Here is a 21,920-nt window from a genome sequence, read left to right as displayed (position 1 = left end):
TTAGGTACCATTCTCCACCAGTATAACTGCATTTACATGTGGGGATAACCCTGAGCGATGTGTCAGAGAGATGTTGCACAACATCATTTAAAAATGTGGCTTTCTATTCAGTCTCCACGTTACTCAGAGTGTGCTGTTGTGTTCACTCCTTGCTGCTTTCATAAGGCTGGGACACTGTGCAGAGATATATTTGTCTCCTGCCCTCAAGTACAGGAAAGGGCAGCTGACATTATTATGTTAGAGACCCTTCACTTTTATAGTAGCAATCTGGTTTGCACTTATTATATTAAATGTTGTATTTTTAGATAAAGAATGCATACAACACCAAAAACCTTTGGCTTTGAAACCTATCATCCAAGTCACTTATCAAACTAATACAAAAACATAACCAGTAGCCTTGATCCCAGCTGCACCCTGCTATTAACCTTCCTTTTTTAATTTGGAAAAGTTCCCTTAGTTTTCCACCCTGCCAGTGGGTTTTAATACAACACGCCATATCTGCTCCTTCTCTGCAGCTCAGGCATTAACCTTTGCTCTGGAGTGGTGCCAGGTTCTCCTTGAAAAGTTAATTACTGCCTGTATGTGGCCCTGACTGCCCCAGGCAAGCATCGGCTCCAGCACAGCCACCATGCTCCTCTGCAAATGTCCACAGTCCTTATTCCCAGTGCCATGTGTGGGAACAGTGCCCACAGTAGTGGGAGGTGCTGTGAGAGGTGAACCTGTCTGCAGCACCCCAAAACTGCTCAGCAATGCCTACAGACAGACACAGCTCTCCCACTCGTGGGGAAAAATATTTCTAAGGAGACCTTGTACTAGTTCGTCCCTACCCTCTGGAAAGGCTGGGTGGCTTTCTCTCTTCCTTTTACTCTACTGTCAAATTGCAGGAGGTTTGGCAGAGGTTACAGGGAACCTTTTTTTCTTCTCCTTTTTGAGAATGTCTCACTGAAACACGAGACAAGGATGTTTGGAGCCAAGTTCCTGAAGTTTCCAAGATGTTGATGTGTCTCATCATTGCCAACTAAGCAATTTACCCCCCTCCTGCAACATCGGGAGGGGTTATCCTTCCTAGAAGCAGACAAATGAAGGAACAAAGGAGGTCAGGAGTCCTGCCCAGGCTGACAGCTCCTGACAGCAGGAGGAGCTGGCAGTGGCAGATTGACTGATGCTCCTTGCTGAGTTGGGTATGCTGTGCTCTCACTACTGTGGTCAGGGCCAAATATGGCAGTGAGGAAAGAGCAAAGGGATTTTTGTTTCAACAGACATAGTCCTGTGGAAATTAAACACAAATTTTGCGTAGAGGAAGAATACAGACCAGAGGTGATCACCTAGTTGCAAGTTTTCCTTGCTTCTGTAAAGAGCAGTGTGCTGTTCATCGAAAAAGATAGCAGCAAGGCCATAATTTCATGTCAGTCTTGTGTCCTCCTCTTTAAGAAAGCTTAAAGCATCCTTTTAGATTAAGTTATTCCTTAAACTGATTGGTAAAGCTTTAACACTGCCAGAAAAGCAATGGAGGTAATACAATCTGCAAAAAATATCATATTTTGACAAAGGAGAGTGAGAAGAAAAAAGCCTTCAAGCTTCTAAGTAACATTGGCACTGAACAGTGAGTCACACTTCCCTTCGGGGAGAAGCAGACAGAAAACCTTGTGCTGTAGCCTTCAGCCTGATTTGTGATGCAGAAAGCAAGATGAACACAATCAGTCTTGCCTCCATTTCAATTTTGTTTGCATAGCATGTTCTTAATTACAGGCTGTTTTGAGAGCTGTGTTCTGTACACAGCATACAATAAACAGATAAACATCACTAGGGTCGGCTGCAAGAGTCATGAAAATTGTCTACTTTTCAGCAATGAAGAACTTCAAAATTTTTTCAAAGTATACTATGGTTAGCTAAATAATCTCTGTATTTAACAGTGCGAAGTAAAGTACACCACGTTTTTATTTCCTTTATGTCAAGAACATTAAGATCTTAGAAATGACAGAAAGTGCATGATAACATAGTTCAGAGGCCACTGGGGTGCTACATGACTGCCCTGTAGAAGGCATCAAAAGCAAAACTCAGCACATGATTTTGAAAGTGCAACAGCATGGTAAATTACACCAAACATTCACGGATTATTATTATTAGAACTAAGAAAGCAATTCCCTCTCAGTGATATCTAGACACTTTTTTTTTCTTCTGCCTTCTTACTGTCCTGGTAAGCCACGGTTTTCTCAAATGTTCAATGCAAAATTATTTCAGTGAGTAGCTCTTTGTCTGCTCACTGTGGAACCGCCACAATCTAATTAATGAGCAAATCCAGAGGGCCTTCTTCTGTCCCGGTTAGGCAAGTGATATCTGATTCAGGACCCATATTAAAATAGACAAATTTTTTAGTACAAAACTTGCTTTCTGTAAAATTTCACCTATCCTCATAAGAATTCTCACCGTGTCTGCCAAGAAATGTATTCAGTGAAGTCACTGAAGTCACAGAGTCGTTACGAGTACAGCAAAGTACGCATTACGCTTTGCCTCAGTGAATTTTGACAATATTTGAGTTATTTATTCTACTCTAATAGTGAAATCTTTTCACAAACAAGTTAATGGCAGAAGGAGACCACAGCATTCAGCAAGACCCACAGGCAGCTCAGGATAAACAGAGGAGGAAACGTTGCTGGAATTGGTAGCTGCCTGTCTGCCAACAAAATGTTGTTAATAGCTTACTAAAATTGTTTGGGACTGTACATTTCAAGGATTCTAGTTTGTTGAATGAGATATCTGAGAAGGATTTTTAGGATGAATGTTAATCTACAGTCTTTGTTTCATATGATGAAAGAATCTTATTTTCACTCATCATCATTTGACACTCCAGTGTGCTTAAGTAACCAGAAGCCAGTAAGTCTATTTTAAATCTTTTCCAAATTCTTAAAAGGAAAGTTCATGTTTATGGAAAATTTGCTTCATAACAAAATAAAGTCCTTCCAGGATAGGATAGGTAATCACAAGGCTGAAGTTAACGAGGAGGAGCACTACCTTTTGACAAGACTCTCCCCAGCCCAGACATCCCTTGGCATTTAAGCAATCTCTAGTCCAGTGAGCAGTCCTCATTTTGGTCAATGTTTACTCATTATTTCTATCAAAAGACGGTAATTCCTGGAAGACCCACTTGGGTCACATGTGTTAATCTGACAGTTACCACCATTGCACTGGAGACTGGAATTTGTTAATGCTGTGCTCCTGTGATGTGCCTGAGACTTGTACTGAGGACCATAACTGAGGCAACCAGGGATGGTATCGACTCAACTTCTCATTACCTCTCGTGCTTCAAGGACATCTCCTTTTCAAATAAGCAGCAAGTCACATCCCACACACTCAATTTTCTTCTACCTTACTACCAAGCACAGATAAATGTAATTGCGTCTAGCCTCATAAATCCTTCCATTAAAATGTATCCTGAGGTTACAAGAAAGGTTCGGAAGGCATATTTGGCTCAATCAGAAAATTTAAACATTAGGGTACAAAGTACATGTTGCACAAAAGAGTAGGGCAGTAAAACTGGCTCCTGAGCATTTGGAAAGAAACAGCCACTTGCAGGAGAAATGATGCTGAAAAGGTCATTTCTCCTAGAGGAGTCACAAGCTAAGCCCCCAGCTCGCTGTGTGACACGTTAGAGAAATGACACATCAAATGCCAGCTGCTGCCTGCTCTGCAGCTCAGGTATTTCCAGTGTGGCACGGTTGCCTTGAAGGCAGATCATAGCAAGGGGAAAACATCACACCCAGCTTTCCTCCTCCCTCACAGGTTGGCATATGGGAAGGGAAGTCCCCACTGTGTCCCCAGGGCAGTCACAGTGATTTCGTGTGCATGTAAAGCTGCCTGCTGCGGTGTTCTGCTGGTGCAAGGGAGGAGGCTTTCCTCTGGGCACAGGGGACATTCCTGCAGATACAGCAGATCACTGGGATGTTCCCACCTCTGAAACCTCCCATAGTGGCATTGCAGTAAGTTGCAGGATGGCCAGCACACAGGAGGGAGGCTGACGTCCTGCACTATTAATAGAGAAGCAGAGAAACTGAAAATTTCCTGAACATCTCACAGAACGTTTTCCTGATCTGTTATTTTGATTTCCAGAAATAAACACTTCTGAACTAACCCATCTCCCCAAGCTCAGGCCTTGAGCTGGCTGCCAGGACTGGAGGCTGTGGTACAAGTTTCCCAGCCAAAGTCTGTATCTGACTTCCCCACGCAGCTAGAAGAGAAACTTTAGATAGCTCTCTCAAATGAGCAGAACATACAATCTCTGAAAAATTACAAAATGGCAGAATTCTTATAAAATGCCATTAATTATTTCCAAGGAAATAAAGTACTTATACAAATAAGAAGTGTTGTGGGGGGCAGGGGGAGAGGGAGGGGAGGTGGTGGTGTATAAAACCCATTAGTTGTATCATTTCCAGCCTTCTTTGTAACCCTAGGAATATCTTGTACATTTGGAAGCTCTAACCCTGAAAACACTAGTTCTGCAGAGCCATGCAGGTATGTTTTGGGCTCTTATCTTGTTGAGATTAAAAGTTTGTTTGTTTTTTTTTTTCTTTTTTCTTTTTGTGTAGGAGAGAATAGAATTGAATGAGTGTGTTGGTTGGACAGAAAGATGATTGAACCTAAAGAATCAGGGCCAAAAAGGAATGTGGGCAGCCCTGGCAGAAATAGGAAGGGAGCAGATGATGATGAAGGGAGAATTAAAATTGTTGGGCTCACAGAAAGAGGAATAAGAACACAAAGATATGTTTAAGCATGTTTAGGAGATGGACTTATGTTTGCACACAGAATCACCTGCTATACAGACACTTCTCTGTTTTCAGCTGAGCACCTTACATGGTCTTTACAGAACTACCAGCAGAAGAGTGTTTGGCAGCACCCTGGCTATCTGAGCAGACTTAGCAGCAGCAACGGACCAGGACGGACTGAGCCCTGCAAGAGCAGCCACTTTTTCTTAGGTACTCACGTTGTAAACGCTGGGTTGTATTTCGCACCAAGGTAGTAAGAGTAAAGGTTGAACATTCCAATCATGAAGGCCAGGAACACCATGATGAAGATGACCATGAACTTGAAGATATCCTTCACAGTCCTCCCCAGAGAGATCTGCAGGGGGCCGAAGCTTTCGTTGGCTGGAAGAATGTAAGCAATGCGGGAGAAGCTGAGTACCACAGCTATTGCATACAGTCCTTCTGAAATGATCTGAGGATCCGAGGGAAGCCACTTGTTCCTGGCTAAAACAATACACGTACATTAGGTATTAGTAATGAAAAGAGGCAGATGGAAGTTATGATGACAAATGACCCCTTCTGAAGGCAGAATGTTGGTTTTGGCCAGGTGAAAAAAAATAAGGTTGGAAGCAACTGGTTATTGAAGTCCTAAGCATGCTTTACAAGGATAGGTAAGATATAGTTGTATTTTTCACATGGAAAAGATGAGAAATGAAAAAGTCACTGGGATTTACCAAAGTCACACAGCAAATAAATAACATGGGTTTAAACAAATTCGGTATTTTCAGTATCCTAGTTGAACAACAACTGTGCTGTCCCTTTTCCAGCTGAAGCCCTTGAGATGGAAAACCAAAACTACAACACAGTGGAGCTCGGCCATAGCTTTGGATACACGGCACTGTGTCAGTATAAGGAATATAAGAAAACATTAGGGAGGCTGAGACTTCTCTCCCTACCATTATGCGAGGAGGCTTGGATTTGTTCAGATAAAGCAGATATAGCCATCAAGTGTATTATCTTTGTGTTATCTTTAAATTAAAACCAATTCTGGCAATGTAGTCGTTCTAATATTTCTACTTTGAAAATCTTCTTGTTGATACCAGATATGCATCATTTGTTTAATCTACTGAAAATGTGAAAATTTATATTAATGTAGCTTATAAGTGTCATTGCATCAGCTGAGCAACTTGACAAAAATATTGACTCAGAGCTAAAACATAGGGCATCTTTAAGGACACAGCAGTAAACTCAGGCATTATTTTCAGTAATCTGAACCCAAGGACAAGAAGCAGATGGAGGAATTCACAGAACTTGGTTGTGACATTCTGTTCTAGACCTTTTGCATCTCTGTAGCATGAACTGACTTTAAATGGGTCAGCAGCAAACCAGAGAGAGGCAAACCACAGTGTAAGTTCAGAAGCCTCTTGCTTGCCCAGGCAGGGAGAGGGATGTTTACCTGCAGGGGGACCACACCAAGCAGGAGGATGAGCCAGTGCCAGCTCATCCCATCAGCAAACCTGTGGCTGTGCACCCTGGTGTGGGGTCAGGGCACATCTCTGGTGCTGCATGGTGCAAGCCTACAATGGGTGAAATCTGACAGCCTAGATCTGCTTTTCCATCCCCAAGCACATTTCTAGAACATTGTCTTGCAAACCTAGGGAGCTAAGGGTTTTCCTCTGGGCCCAGATCTCTAGATCCTGCAGCCTTCCATGAACAAAATCCCCACAGATTTTGCCCAGGGTTACATCTCATGCTTGCAGAGTTGTACATTGAGTCCAGCCCCTACATATAAGGCACAAAGCTCTATTCATTTGTGAATATCAAAGAACCATTTCAGCCATCAAAAATAATGTCAAGGCTATACTATTGCTTGCATTTTCAAATGTTAGAACTTACAGATGATATAGGATCTCCAAAATAGAGATTTTCTCTAGAAGAAGCAGCTTATAGGTGTACTTTGTGTTTCTGTGTCTATTACACAGGTATCGGTTTTAGCAGAGATGCATAGTACACCACCAGTTAGAAATGCAGCTCCAGATCTTATTTGTTTATTTATTTATTTTCATGTTCCCTCTCTTGTATTTGGAAAATGGAGCAGGTTCATTCATCTTTAATTTAAATTATATCCTGCTCACTCACAGTTCCTGATTATTTGTTACTCAAGCTATTTTGCAAAGATGTGATTGACTTAGACTTATAAGAGACTCAATGAGGTTCAGTTCTTGATTCCCTTGGGCTATTTATGAAGATGGCTGGAATGGGCAAATCTCAGAAGAATAATTTATCTTAATTTGAAAATAACCTTTATAAATACCACAAAAACTGATTTCATCAGTTCCACACACAAGCCTGAAAGAACAGGAAGCATTAGATAGCAAAAAGCATCTTACCATAAGTAAAGTAAGCAACTTCAGGGGGAAGGGTGACATTATTGAGGTCATCGTCTTGAACGTACTGATCTACGTACTGTTGTGCTTCAGTGGCTTTGAGAAAAGCCATGAACCTGGCAGTGAATGATGCCACGAAGATGGACAGCATCCCAAAGTCCAGCAGGTTCCAGAGATGCAACACATATTCTCGTGGACCTTCTTCCCAAATCTCCTTACACTCTGACCATATCATGCCTGTGGAAAGGCCAGAGCGCATTTAACCAACATAAACAGAAGGTACTTTTTGGATTCAGACAGCCCATTGCCTGGCTACTGGTGGCTTCTAAGACCAAAGCAAAAGTAAATAAATAAATAAAAATCTACAGTTAAACTGAATCTCTCAAGATAATACTTCATATGTCACCTTAAAAAAATAATAAATAAATAAAAATAATAATCTTTTAAGCATGTGAGGCTAAAATTTCACTATATTATTAAAAACTAAAATAAGTTTCTGATGTTGTCAGTGAAAGCATGGTTTTCAAATACTGAAGGCAACTACAGCTGATCTACTTGGAAAAAAACATAGATTTCCTCTCTTCCCTCTAAAATCTTCATGCTAAATTGGGCCACTGAAGGTGGTGTTGCTTGCTCTGCAAGAGCTTTTCTTCTCTCCTAACCTAGAGGGTGAGTCCATTTTGAAAATGGAAATAGCTTTGTGAATGGAACCCTGATCTAGCAGGAAATACCACCTGATCAGAGAAAAGAGAAGCCAGAAGTTCTGCCACTGCAGAACTTTTCATGAAGTTTTATCTATTAATTAATAATGAATTTCCAAACACTAAAGTCAGCTTTACCACTTCAAATATTTAACCTGAACTTAGAACCCTCCTAATGATAAAGTTACAGATAAATCCAAATGCCAAAGCCAGAAAATTCACATATTTTGACATCCGTCTTCTACTGGGTAGTGCTAGGGAGGACAGGCAAATTCACTGGGCAAACTGGAGCTAAATGATTCAGGTCAGATTCACCAGTTTGCCTGACTCTCAGTCACAGCAACGATCTGGGGCCAAAATCTTGCTTCTGACTGGATAAAATGTCACAGTAATTTACCCACTGATAATTATAAATATTTCCTCCAATCCTGTTTCCATGGCAGCAGCAAAATTCACTTTTAATCAAGCAGGAGCAGGGCCTGCCAATTGCCATGCAGCCTCCTGCAACCTTGTCCTTTATATGAACTCTTCTTTGCTGGAAGCTCTCATGGTGTGGTGTGTAAATGCATTTGCTTGGCTACTTCAGAGACTCTGGAAGCACACGGTGTCCCACGGGGCACAGCCAGAGGTTGGTTATAGGGAAGGAAACAAGACAGTGTGAATCTAGCCGGAGGCTGGAGGAATGCAGAGCAGCAGCATGTTCCCTGTGCCCTGGGAAAGCTTTGAAAGGCAAAGGAAAACTAAACTAGCTTTCTAAGGCACTGCTAGCCCGTGACCTAGGAGCCCTGGGATCTCCAGGCAGATTTCAGGAGCTGTGCCGTGATATAGATTATAGTTCCTATATGTCTGTCTTGAGAGAAAGCCTGTGGTCTGCTGAGTGGTGAGCAGGGGGAGGGCAGAGAGGAACCTCACAGCTCTCCTGCTCGTGTCCACAGGTGCACAGCTGAGTAAAAGCAAGAACTTCATCCCCAGCTATCACTCACCACGATGAGATTTAATAATAAATAGCCTAAGGCAGAAGGTGAAAGAATTGGTTTCTCAGGAACTGTCCTGGAGTGAGGATGAAATATTAAAGAAACACATTTCTATCTTAAAAAAAAAAAAAGTCCCAGAAGTGATAGCTGTGAAACATTAGGCTGCACATTACGTGTGCACACAGTATAAAAAGTACCAAAGTACTTCAGGAGATATTACTTGCACGTCATTGCCAAACACAGCACTTCTTCACTAATGCCCATAAATGTCTTTCCTGGTTTAAATATTAACTCTCCAACCCAAATTTATTTCTAATCTCTGTCACTTAATATACCTAAGTCACACGTTAATGAAGTAAGACGTGTCTAAAATCGAGTAGACTGACTAAAATTAGAATCACTCTGTGAAAGTATCACACTATTGGCCTATAATTTACATCATTCTTTTTGCCAACTACGTGACAGTCATTTTTTATCCATACATATGGAAAAATGTCTATTCAGGACAAGTAGATAAGTTACAGTGATTATGTGGTCAGTGCTGCTGGGTAACTGTATATACACTGTGGAGGAGTAATTCAAAGCTTCTAAAATAAAAATATTGAGGAGAGAGAAAGCTGCTAAAAATCAGGGGATCAGACATAAGATGAGACATGAGAACAGAGATAAGGGCAGGCAGCTGGGTAAAGCAGACTTTGCAGGGTGTGCTGGCACCTCAGTAATGGTGTTTCTGAGGCCCCTTGATAGCTCTGGGAGAGGTTGTTTCCCTGACTTTGATGCACAGAGAGGTGATATGAGCAACTTCTGCTCTCCAGTTTCTGGATGTCTCTCGTGCCTGCTATCCCACAGTGAGGATAACTGGAAATGTCACCTTGACGAGCTCTTCTGGTGTCAGCAGGGGAGAGTCAAGTTACTGGCACAGCCTGTCTAGGAGAAAAATGGAAGCATGCAAGAAGTGCTGTTCACCACCTGTGCACAAAGAGGAACAGTTTGTCAGATTTTTATGTCCACTGGCCTGATACATAAATCATGAGCAGCCGGTGTTGGAGAACCTACTTTGAGCCCTTCTCAATCTGCCAAAGGCCATAGGATTAGCAGAGGCAGTGGTGCTCAGATTGCGTCCACCCAGAGCTTAACTGCTTCCTCTGCTGCTTTTGCAACAGGGAATTTGTCTCTCAAAATGAAATCTCTCTGCTTTCAGTGAACATTTTGAGCCTATCACTCACGCAGAAAATCCCAGCCTTCCTCACAGAAGAAATGGGAAAACTGGGATGCAAGGGGAGAAAGGAAGCCAAGGGATGACGAGCCGCAGGTGCATAAATCTAAATTGCTGTGCCCAGCACTGCAAGGCTATGGACCAAGGGGCAAGTTCTTGTACAACAGCATTGCCATATTTCTCTGTGCTGACAGGGCTGTCAGCAGCAGCCCTTGAACTCTCATTTGTAACAAAGAGGAGTGAGACCAGCATTTTCTCATCTAAAATGCTATTCCTTATCTGGCTGTTCACAGGGATGTTAAATGGGCTACCAACACTACCTGGCTGATCCAACAATGTTTTATATCAATTTCAGAACTGCAGGCTAATGGAAAATAAAGGCACTGATATAGACTTGTAAGCAGGATGAAACGTTTGCCTGGCTGAAATTTGTTGCCTCTGCTGGGCTTACTCTATTACTCACCTCCATTACAGACAGTTAAGAATCAGACGTAGCAATGTGAGCTTTTTGCCTAACTGTAGCTTGAAATTCTTGCACTAGTAGTTTTCTCTTACAGTATATATATGTGGGTCAACTTTCATACCTCCAGGAAGACTAATTGTAGGGCGTGCTATTACAGGTTGTACTCACTCATGGCCACAGTATGTTACGTTAATGTGTCACATTATTCTCAAATAATGCTATTCTGAACATGCATCATTATTTTATGGTTGACAGCCAAATAACTCAGACATCCAATTTTTCTCCCCCAAAAGGAACCAAGAGCAGGGACCTGTAAACTAATTGATCAAAAATCATCTTCTATGGTTGGAACAAGTAATTCATCATTAAGCATTCATCATTGCTGTCATAGTATGAAGGAGAAAAGAGAAAGTACAGAAACAGGAGGAAGGAATTTATGAGCTGAGAATAAATAAAATTTCAATTTTTAATTGTACGGTGAACTGCAATCTAGGTAACACGCCTATGCTCCTGATACTGAAGAGGGCAGCTGCAGATGTTGCCAAGCAGGATTAAATACGTCTATGCATATTTAGTACCTAAGAGTTTTCTTACACTTCAGCATATACTTACTATCTACTTATATTTGTCTCTTTGGAAAGCACGTCTTGCTATGTTTGCCTGTGATATTTATCTATAACTTTTATTTTTATTTAACTATATTTACACTTACACATGTATATTTCCAATATCTATAATGTTTTTGCACCAAAAGTTTGGGCAGTTCATGACCCTTCATGTTTTGACAGTTCTTAAATTTGAGGGTCACATAGAGGACAACAGCAAGTGCCCGAACCCCCAGGACAGCTGTCCACTGGCTGTGTACACTAGAATTTCTCCATAGTATTGCTGAAATATTATCCATGAAGACAGATAGGTAAAATGGCCAGAGAAGACTGTCAGTGCAGATGTAGGCAGTCATTAGAAAATCTCATTATATTCAGAAGTCTGTACAATGAATCACCTTTCTTCTGCCAGGAAAGTGAAAACCCTTGCTTTAAATGAAATGTTTTCTTCTTCATCTTTCAGGAACTCACCAGGCAGGCAGATACCTACTGCCTATAAGAAAAGAATACCTAGGCTAAAATCTAATCATCTTGTCCAACTGCTTTAATATCATTTTTAAAATATCTCTTACAGACTTACTCTATCCAGTCTGACATCTATTCATTTTTTTTTTTTTTCTTGTCTAATATCCTGTATGGGATTCTGCTTATTGTGGGGACTGGGAACAAAGAAATGGTGGCCAGGAAGTCATCAGATAGAGCAGTCCTATCCTATTTTTCAGAGCAGTTTAATGCCATCAGTGCTTATAGAACCATGGAATTATTTGTCCTTCTGCAACAAAATAATGAAAATCATGGTGATGAATAAAAATAGATATAGAAGAGATACATAAAGATTCTGCAGAGTTGATAGGCTCAATTTCCCAATAAATCCTTCTAAGCTTGTTTAGATTAGTGGTTCAAAGTAGCTGATCTGCCGGGAATTAATTGTGCCTACAGAAAACTTAATACATCTGAGTCTTCCTAAAACTCCCAAGCAGTTTTTTAGCATTTGACATAGTTTTGCACTTGAAGGGTTCATCCAAATGAATCCATAACTTAGAATTTTTGGATAACTTCATTGGTAAATAAAACATAAAAATAGAAAATATAAAATATGTCATACTATAAATTTAATAAAATTTATAATTTTTGCCCTTATTTACCCAGTAATTTTCATCACTAGATCTCAGAGTGCTTTACCAAATAACAATAATATTCCTATTTTACGGATGAGGAAACTGAGGTTCAGTGAGTTACAATAGGATTTTATGTGAGGGTAATAAAACAGGCTAGTCATTCATGTCCCAAACAACACATTTTTTTTACTCACTTTAGATAGAGCAATGTCCTACAGAGAAGCTGTAGGTTACTATGACTATATAGATTACTACATTCTTTAAGACGCAATGATTAAACAAGTAGGGTAAACAAATATCATCTATAACATTCAATATGGAAAACGAAAAGGTAGAAAAGTGACAATTTGCTAATCATTATTCATTTCATTTCATTTCATTTTATTTATTTATTTATTTATTTATTTATTTATTTATTTATTTCTCTCTTTGGCATATCACTGTCTATCACACTATTCCTAGTCATGTTTAATTTCCCTGGAGGACTTGTAGATATTTTGGTTTTGCTTACCCAATACCCACTTCATGATCAGCAATTCTGTCCATGAGAACTGTGTTGTTTTGACTCTAAATATTTGTTTTGGATGATCCGTGATGGTTTCATTGGGAAGATTTTTTACTCCTTCAAATCGATCTGAAGCATTTACTACTAACAGTCCAAGGAAGATTGTGAAAGAAACAGCATGTGCCACAAACTTCATGAAAGGACTTCGGAGGGTCCGTCCCAACTGAAATGAAATGTACACAAGACATCAGATTATTTATTTATTTATTTATATTTTTATTCATTTTCCAACTACACTCTGGAAGTTTTTTCCTATAAAATTTTAACCATTTGGTTCAAATTTTAACAAAAATTCAGAAATGAATTCTATATCTTGAATGCAATGAGTTTTAGATTTTTCCAAGTTTTTTTTTTTTTTTTTTTTTTTTTTTTTGCTATTACCAGATGTTCTTTCTTGCAGTTTAAATTATGCTGTGAAAATTAATGAAGCATCAATACTTCCAGTCAGTCTAATGTTTTATGACAACATGATATTTTTTCCAAGCAACACGACACAGTTAAACTCAAGGAGTGTAACTACTTGTACGTACCAATTTCTCAATTACTTTACTAAATCAAAATCTGATCTTTCATCAGAATGGGACTGCAGGGAAGCGCCTGCCTGCCACTGTTAGGATGACAAAAATGCTGACAGAATGTGAATACAAAGATTAATTCTTAAGAGAATAGCTCATTTCAAGACTTAATATCCTATCTATATCAGAAGAAGCATAAAAACACATAAAAAAGAAAATACAAAAAAAATGTGATAGTGAAACAAAGTTTTCCTAATGTAAATTAATCTCAACTCCAAGATATAGGAACAAATAAAGATAGAAATATCAAAAAGAAAAAGAAAAAATTTTACTATTTTCAATGGTGTGTTCATAGCAGAAGCTTGACAAAGATTGCTGTAGAATGTAGGTGAACTGAACCATTATAGTTCCAGTGCATAAACGATACTGAGTCTGTCCCAGTGGAAGCTATGGTTTGTAAATCCCCAGCATGGCTACAATAAAGCTGAAGAACAACCCAGATAATGAAAGCTGCTTATCAATTATCTCTGTTACTTCTGTAGCATTTGAATGGACTTCAATGGACTAGAGAAGAAAGGTGACACTTTGTAAAACTCTGCAGGCAGGCCAAACAGACATGCTTGCTCTTGTCATTACATTTTTGAGCAGCAGACTGTGCACTTTTTCCATCCTAACTCTTATCTTCTCTATTGATCACCAGTAAAATGTTCTGGAGAACAGCATATAAACCAGCAGTTTGTTTCAGAGTCTCAATCTCCATGAGATGGGTAAGTCAACACAGACATTTCAGGATAGGATAGGCTTCCACTCCACAGGACTGATTTAAGTTAAATATCTTTAGTTGATTGTTACTAGGGAAAAAATATTTAATTCTCACCCAGTTGTTTAAAATTACAATTGTTTTAGTGACTTAAAGACAAAAACAAACAAACAAACAAACAAACAAACAAAAACTTGTAAAAAGTGACCAGGGGAAACACGGACTGTCTAGAGCATCACACACAAATCTCTCAGTATCATCTTCCTATAGGATAGCTGCCTGCATAAAATTGCAGTAATAGTATGCTCATGCATCAGCCCTCAGCCCTTGAATTTAATAACGATGATTTAGGGTGAATTTTCATTTCACAGGGGGAAAATGCATTCATTATGCCAATATTCGGTTATTTATATCAAAGGCCCCAATCAAAAATCAAGACTACATTGTTCTGATCAATGGCAAACCATGTATTGAAAGACAATTGACGAAAGAACTTACAATTTGACTTTAGGATAGAAAGTTACATATGGTTTTTCAAAATCTAAAGTGGTGTGAAGAAAAAACTGACACTGAAAATTGAGAATGCATGAAAGGTTTAGTGGAATAAAATCACAATCACTGAAAAGTCCAAGGGGATTGTGCTGTCTCCATCTTATTTTTAACACAGCTACCTCATTAAATTAAAACCAAATAACTTTTTCAATTATTTATTTTTTCTCCTGCAAAAGTAATTTACTTCAAGATTTTGACTCTTTTTCTGGCTTTTTTTTTTTTTTTTTAATGTTTTTCATTTAAATTCTCTGCTTATTTCTACTCTAACTGTACTCCTTACCTATTACTCTATTCAAACACAAACCTTGTAATTCTGAGAATACACCACAAATGTAGTTGTTGGCTGGTGTGCCAGCTCACAGGACATTCAGCAGATGTGAAGGAAATTAAAGAGTTTCATAAATCTCTCCTAGACTGAACTCTGACATAAAGCAGTCAACAGTACTTTCACACACAAATTCCCACTGCGACCTAACCAAAACCAACCACAGTGCAGCCCTGGTTTCACATGCACTTCTCCATGAGAAACCCTGGAGTCCTGTCCAGTGTTCATTAGAGCTGTGGGCTTTTGTGTTGGTACATATCTTGATAAAATGAAGTTACATTTTCAAGCACTCTAAGAGAAAGTACTTGTCTTGGAGATATTTTGAAGGACACCAAGACTTAAACATGTTTTATTATCTCAGATATTCTAAGAAGACTGTTTTCCAAAGGTTTGCCTGGTTATACTACCAGATGAATCTTTTGAAATTATAGGGTTTCCTTAATAACAGTCAGTGGATCTATAATTTCTTGGGCTTGACAAAGTTAGAAATAATTCCTTGCTGAGTTTTGGACAGAAACGGAAAAAGTTGCTTTCAAGACTGAGTAATATTACCAATGCCAGGAGTCATTTCTATCAGATTTAAGTACCTTTGATAACCCTCTTGCTGAGGACACTTCATCTTGTAATGGATGGTGTTGCTGAACATAAAATGAACTTCTCCCCTCCCACCATTTTTTCTCCCTCTCTCTATCTATATTTCTTTCACCAAGAGTAGTGAGAAAGCTTTTCATCACTCTGCCACATACCTATTTATCTCAACTCGTTTGAACAGTTTCCCTCGAGATGGAAACCTACTTACCGAGTTCAAACCACAGACAACTCAGGCTTTTACACAAACTAATATTTGGTTCTGTGACCTCTAAGCCTTGGCAAAACTCTCCCGCTCCATTTGATGCTGTGAGATATAGCATGGCCATATTTAGGCAAAGGGAAGTTTTCCAAGTTTCATCATCTTTTCCCTCAAATCTGTAAAGATTGTATGATTAAGTCTAGTCTCCAGCACTAAGCTGTCCACCATGGCTGGCCAGAGTTTCAGGCACATGTGCCATAATAATGCTCCACTAACTGAAAATATAAGATCAGAAAGGAGGAAGAAAAGGATGAAAGGAACCTTGAAAAATGGACAAATCTGTTACACAAAGTACAGAAAAGTAATGAAAGTCTAAACAGCAGAGTGAACTTAAAGGGCAACAAAACCCTTCCATTAGTTATTCCCCATTTTGGCAGTTCTTCTATTCTTTTGTCACCCCACTCCAATGTTGTCATCCCCTTTCCATTTGTTATCATTCTTATTTCTTATTCTCACCTGTTATCTCAATGCTCCTTCCCCCACAACCACCACTTTCATTAATTTTGAAGACGAACCTGAGACCATGCCTAACAGATCTATTTGCATCTATCAAGCAACCCCTCAAGGTAGCCCTCCTCTGAGGCAATTTTAGAAGATAATCACAAATCACCCCCCAACAGTGGCACAGAAACATCTGTGACTTCATTCCAGGCCTTGAATAGAAATCATCATCAGCAATATGCACTTAAAGAGTTTGTACCTTGCTGCAGGGAGCAATCCAGTAGGCTATGGCAAGGAAGGGCAGGCCAATGGAGACCCCGAAGACAGCCAGAAACTTCACAGCTATAGACTGCTGCCGTAAGCCTGAGAGGTTTTCATACCACATGGTGAGTAATTGCTGCTGGCAGTTGGGGTGAGCAACAAACTGTAAGAGAAAAAGAAGCATCAGTAGCATTGTCTGAAGAGAATTAGATTTTGGTGAGCAGCCTGCAGAATGTGCCCAGTGGAATGCCATGTCTTTGTAATCCAACACAGCTTTTGGTGTCACAAACAGAAGATTGCAAACCCAACATCTGTCAGTGGTCAGCATGGACAAAGCAACTCTGTGGGGTCAGGGTCTGCAGCTAAGACAGTCCACATCATGATTCAGAAAAGAAATAGAGGCACTTCGATGCCAAACTCAAAAAAACCTCTGTTAAATTGCTAAAGACATAGGCTGTTGAAGTAGTAGCTCAACACAGCCCTAAAATTATATTGTTTTTATTCACTACATATTGACCTTAAATGAACCATTTTGCACTATTCTTCTCTTGTAACCCATAAGATGTCTGGCTGATATTTTGCAGTGAACAACTTTAAATACTTTATCTCAAATTATCTTTCAAAAATGATGGTTCATTCTTTACTGCTCAGGCAAAAAGACAAATTTAGAAGCAGAAGGAAGTGCTCTGGTACAGAAAGTACATGTTTTGTATCCTGCAACTGAGATTCTTCATCAGCTTATTGTTCAGAGGAAGAAGAAAAGGCAAGAAGCAAACAACTGAAAAGGGCAATTTCTTAATGGGAAAATGACAGCCCCACTGGATCCCTTGAAAGATTTTTATAATAAAAGATTAAGCTTCTCTATTTCATATTATTCTTCAGAGTGATTGAATTTAGCATATGACTGTTTTTAATAACAAAGAAAGATAATTAAAAGGAAAATAACTGGAAGAAAAGATGAAAAATAAATAAGTTGCTAATGTAGCTGATTACATTTGGAGAACTGACTGTTTCATTTATGAGTTTGATGGGTGAGTAAAAGTTCTTAGAAGGGAAATATAAAACCCTCCACTATTTCAAAAAGCAGAACTTTCTCGAGGGAGAGAGAGGTTGGAAGAGCACAGAAATAGGAGAAAAGAGGAGGCTACTGGCGGTCTGTGGCTGTTGTGGCCCCACACAGGGGTGTGTTGCATCGTGGACATGCACCAGGTCTGCCAGCTGTTGCCTCGCTCCAGCCCTTTTCCCTGCAACCAGATGGAGGTATTTCAGCTGTCCCCAAAAACCTGTCAGTCCAGACATCTTAGAAAAAACACTGTTCATCCAAATGCATCCTAGAAAAGCGATACACAAAGCTGAAAACCAGAAAATTCTAACTGCGTTTTTATCTTCATTGTCTTTGCAAAGATGATCACATCAGAAATCTAATGGACTATTTTCTAGATGATTGTATAATAACAAAACAGTTACTTGATTTTTAATGACCAGTTCATTGCTAGCGCTGAATGAAATACAGTTGCACAGCAATTAAGATGGCTGTGGAATACTGCATTTCCTCTTTAACAGCACATTAATGACCATTTAAAATACACTTCTTCAGATGAATTTGATAAGCTTCGGGGTAGGGGAGCTATGTTTCTCAGAAAGAAAAAGAAAAGGAAAAAATGACTACCTCTCACTGAATAAAACTTTCCGAGTGAAGGAATTTGATAGGTTCTTTAGTTGAAGTGGAAGCACTAGCAGTAGGGAGGACTGCAAGGGTCACAAAAAGTGGCCATTTAAAAACATTAAGTGCTTTACCTCCTGGTCAGAAGTCCTCCAAGCTAATAAGGATGATCCATCAGGATCTGTGAGCTCAAGCAGACTGCTTTCCAAAGTTTCTGGTTTCAGAAATGGCTGCAGCAGCTTTTCTGATCCCATGCCATACACATGATGGTCACATTTTTTTCCTTATGCCATATATGCCTATATGATTTACTAAAATATAACACTTCTCTCCAGCCTATCAGTTACATGTATTTTTTAAGTTAAAAAGGCTTAAAAAAATAAATAAAAAATCACATGCCAATGTGAAAAGACAGCTTAAATAACAAATTTACCAGCGTGACATTTTTGAGAGCTGCTGAAAGACACAGCCACATTGACAGCTCCAAAAGTCAGCGTTCTGTGCCACAGGTAAGCAAGCTCTGGATGAGATGTGGCTTTGAATAAAACATGGAAAAAAATCTCAAAGCCTATAGTGTGAATTGAGAGTCCAAAAGAACTGTTTTGCACAGAGAAATAAAGAGGATGTTTTAGAGATGACTGTAGATAACTCATTGGATGATATCTTTTCCACATTGCTGTCTAATCTGATGCATGACAGCTCATTCTTGTAGCTTATCATGTATACGTGTTGTGGGAAAGCACTTTACAGCTCTCATGACAGAGAGCAAGACTATTTCCTCAGCATCTGTGTTCTAAAATGCATGAGTTTCACTACACAGACAATAAAAATCTTTATATCCCTATAACTGAAGTTCCTTCAGATCCAGAACACTGTAAAATAGAGGAATTTCTGTCCTTATTTTTTTTATTTTTTTTTTTTCCTAGTATATTATACAGAGACCTGTGATGAGGACCCAGATACTTCTGCTGGTCAGTATTAGCACTGCTGGTGCCTGAGCTGGCAGTGTTTAGGCACCCTGCAAACACTCCATCCAGCACCACCCTCCACAGCCCTTAAGTGAAGGGCATCTCTCCATCATCCAAGTACTGGACAAACTACAGCAGTTTAAACTAAGCAGGTGACAGAAAAATAGGAAATTCTTGAGAGCACCAGCCCATGTTGAGACATCAAATAGGAAAAATATCTATCTCAGAAAAAATGCTGCAAATCTATCAGCAGGAATAAGAAAACTTATGGCAAGATAGGTAAAAGGCAGAGATTGGCCTCTGGTGATTGGAATTAATCACATGGGAAAAAAAGAAAAAAAAAAAAAAACACAAACAAACATGTTTTTATTACTGAAAGAATTGTAATTAACTTATGAGTGCAGAAATCCACCATCAAGGCAAAAAAATTAACCACTCAGACAGGTTTATCTACTCCACTCGGGCACATGATGCTAAATAGCCAAGGGCTGAGGCAGGAAGGAAAAACTCCTCAGTGGGGCAGTGCAAACAGTTCAAGAACTTCATGCCAGAACCAACAATGCAAACCAGACACTTCAACATCCTGCTTTCACAGGGAACACTCCTGTCACATTCCCTCCCGCTCACCCCTTCACCATAAGCCCCGTAGTGCTGGCAAATATCAGCAAATGAAAGCTGCAATTCAGAGGAGCAGTGGTGTGTTTAATCAGCAAGTGAGAGCTAGAAAAGAAGCCGCATCAACAGATTTGCAGGAGAACATTTGTAATGTCAGCAGACACTGCAAGAGGCAGAGGTGGGCCATTTTTCTTTCAATCATGTAACTGTGTTTGTCTCCTTTGAACCAGTTTTCTGAGTTATTAAACATTTGTCTTTTGATGTAGTTTGTTGCTTCTGCAAACCTTCTCTAACAGGCTTAAAACTGCAGCACCTGCTCATGGGAACCCTGATTTGGCTGCATGATGTTTCCAACACTGGAGATCCTAGAGAAAACACCAAAAGTAATCCTGTGACACATTTGAGTCAAACATAATAACCCTGTGCCTCTGTACCACCTTGCCTCTCTGTGCCACCATGTACAAGGGAAAATAAGGTGAGCATAGCATGGTGTTTACATGCGGCTTCTCCTGTTTTGCCAGGGATGTCAGCAGGGAACTAAGAAACAATGGTGCACCTGGAATCCACTCATATCAAAACCCAGGTGGGACCTGAACCACATGCATCATGTGCTCTGAGATGATGAAAGTACCTTACTGTTATTAGAGAACTTCTTGTTATACCTCACAGAGTTGCTGTGCTGCTGCTTCCAGCAGGATGGAGGCCAGCCCTGATCCAGGCAGCAGCAAAAACAGAGACAGAGAGGGCAGAAAAGCAAGACTTGCCCTCCTCCACCTCTGTGTAGAACATGTCATGTTTCTTGCACCAAATCCTTCATCAAAGGAGATATGAAATCATCCTTTTTCAGTGGGCTGCTGGAGATATTCTGGGAGTATCAGAAACATAGGTAGAGGTGGATGAAGCTCAGAAAGCAGGATATTACTGCTGCTTCCCTGAAGAGTAACAAATTTACTGCCATTTCACCAAAGAGGATGAGCTGAATCAAAGGGTTAAACAGGTGCCCACATGCACATAACTTAAAGAAATTAAAAACAAATATATATATATATATTGCTATCAAAGCACTTATTACTTCTGAGGATTCATTTGATAGTTAAAGCATTTTTAAGGTTTGGGACCTAAATATCTGCATTTATGCTGAATAACAGCTTTTGTCTGAACTGAAGCTTTTTTTTTTTTTTTTTTTTTTTCCCAAAAATCTTGGAAATAAAAAGAAAAAAAGAAAAAAGGAAAACAGCTTTTGATCTAGTAAAAGACCCCCATACTTGCAGTGCTTTTTCACCAATGCAGAACGGGAGATGAAAGAGCACGGTGAAAATTACTGAAGCTTTCTAAGAAATACACAGTAGAGGAAAAGGCCAATACATATATACAGATAAGCCTTTTCTTATTCTCACCTTGTACTCTGTGTTCTCTGAACTTCCAAATGAACAGAGAGAGCTTTGTTTTGAATAAACTATTTTGAGATACCTTAACAAAACAAGATGGGACATATTTATTTCATGATCCAGAGTGGGGAAAAAAAAATCTGCCTTCAGCAGTGCTTGTGTTGCTAAACTCCAACAAACATGGTTGTCAGAGGGTAAATATTGTGGGAGCTTGACTCTCCAATTTCTGTCAGGCCTGATAAGGAGTGCAAGGAACACTGTAGAAATTTTAAGAAAGAAATAGAAAAGTACTTGGACTCAAATCATTATCCCTTTATTTATTAATTTTTTAAAAAAATAAGTGAAGTTCCAACCCAAATATCCATGCTGTGGGACTGTGACCTCTTCACAAATAAGACCTACTCCAATTACAGTTAAATGCTATCCATGGCCACAGGCCCAGTTTTTAAAACCCTTTGCACCAGAGTAGCCTTACAAGGGAAAGCGCATCAGCTGGCCCAAATTCCTTCATCCAGGGGAGCAAAAAAGAATTTAATGGATCCCTGTTCAACTTGGATGAAAGAAAATTCAGCAGATCAAACCAGCTTCAGTGGGATCTGACCACAGCATAACAATAAACCATGCATGAGGAAGGGTCCCCTGGGTTGTTGCAGTTGCTGGAGAGACACACAGAAAACACGAAGCAAGGAAATGTCCCTGCCCTGAGGATTTCTGCAGCTTTTCCTCTCTCCCTGGGGTTCATTTGACTGTCTAATATCATCGCACAAATATTCATGAGGTTCTTGCTCATCCTGTAGATGATCTTTATGACAGC

General features: G+C 39.6%; 1 protein-coding gene across 1 annotated transcript in view; it reads right to left on the bottom strand.

Moving 5' to 3' along the window:
* TRPC7 (transient receptor potential cation channel subfamily C member 7) overlaps positions 1-21,920 on the bottom strand; it is a 73,675-nt gene that overhangs the window by 16,269 nt on the left and 35,486 nt on the right. The window contains exons 4-7 of the mRNA XM_032197162.1: positions 16,471-16,635; positions 12,715-12,931; positions 7,130-7,363; positions 4,979-5,243 (exon numbers count right to left, since the gene is read on the bottom strand). Coding sequence (XP_032053053.1) covers positions 4,979-5,243; positions 7,130-7,363; positions 12,715-12,931; positions 16,471-16,635 — 881 coding nt within the window. The remainder of the gene's footprint in view (positions 1-4,978; positions 5,244-7,129; positions 7,364-12,714; positions 12,932-16,470; positions 16,636-21,920) is intronic.

This window comes from Aythya fuligula, chromosome 14, assembly GCF_009819795.1.
Source record: "Aythya fuligula isolate bAytFul2 chromosome 14, bAytFul2.pri, whole genome shotgun sequence".
Classification (NCBI taxonomy): domain Eukaryota; kingdom Metazoa; phylum Chordata; class Aves; order Anseriformes; family Anatidae; genus Aythya; species Aythya fuligula.
The sequence above is the reverse complement of the archived record's forward strand: the minus strand, read 5'-3'. Positions and strand labels throughout refer to the sequence as shown.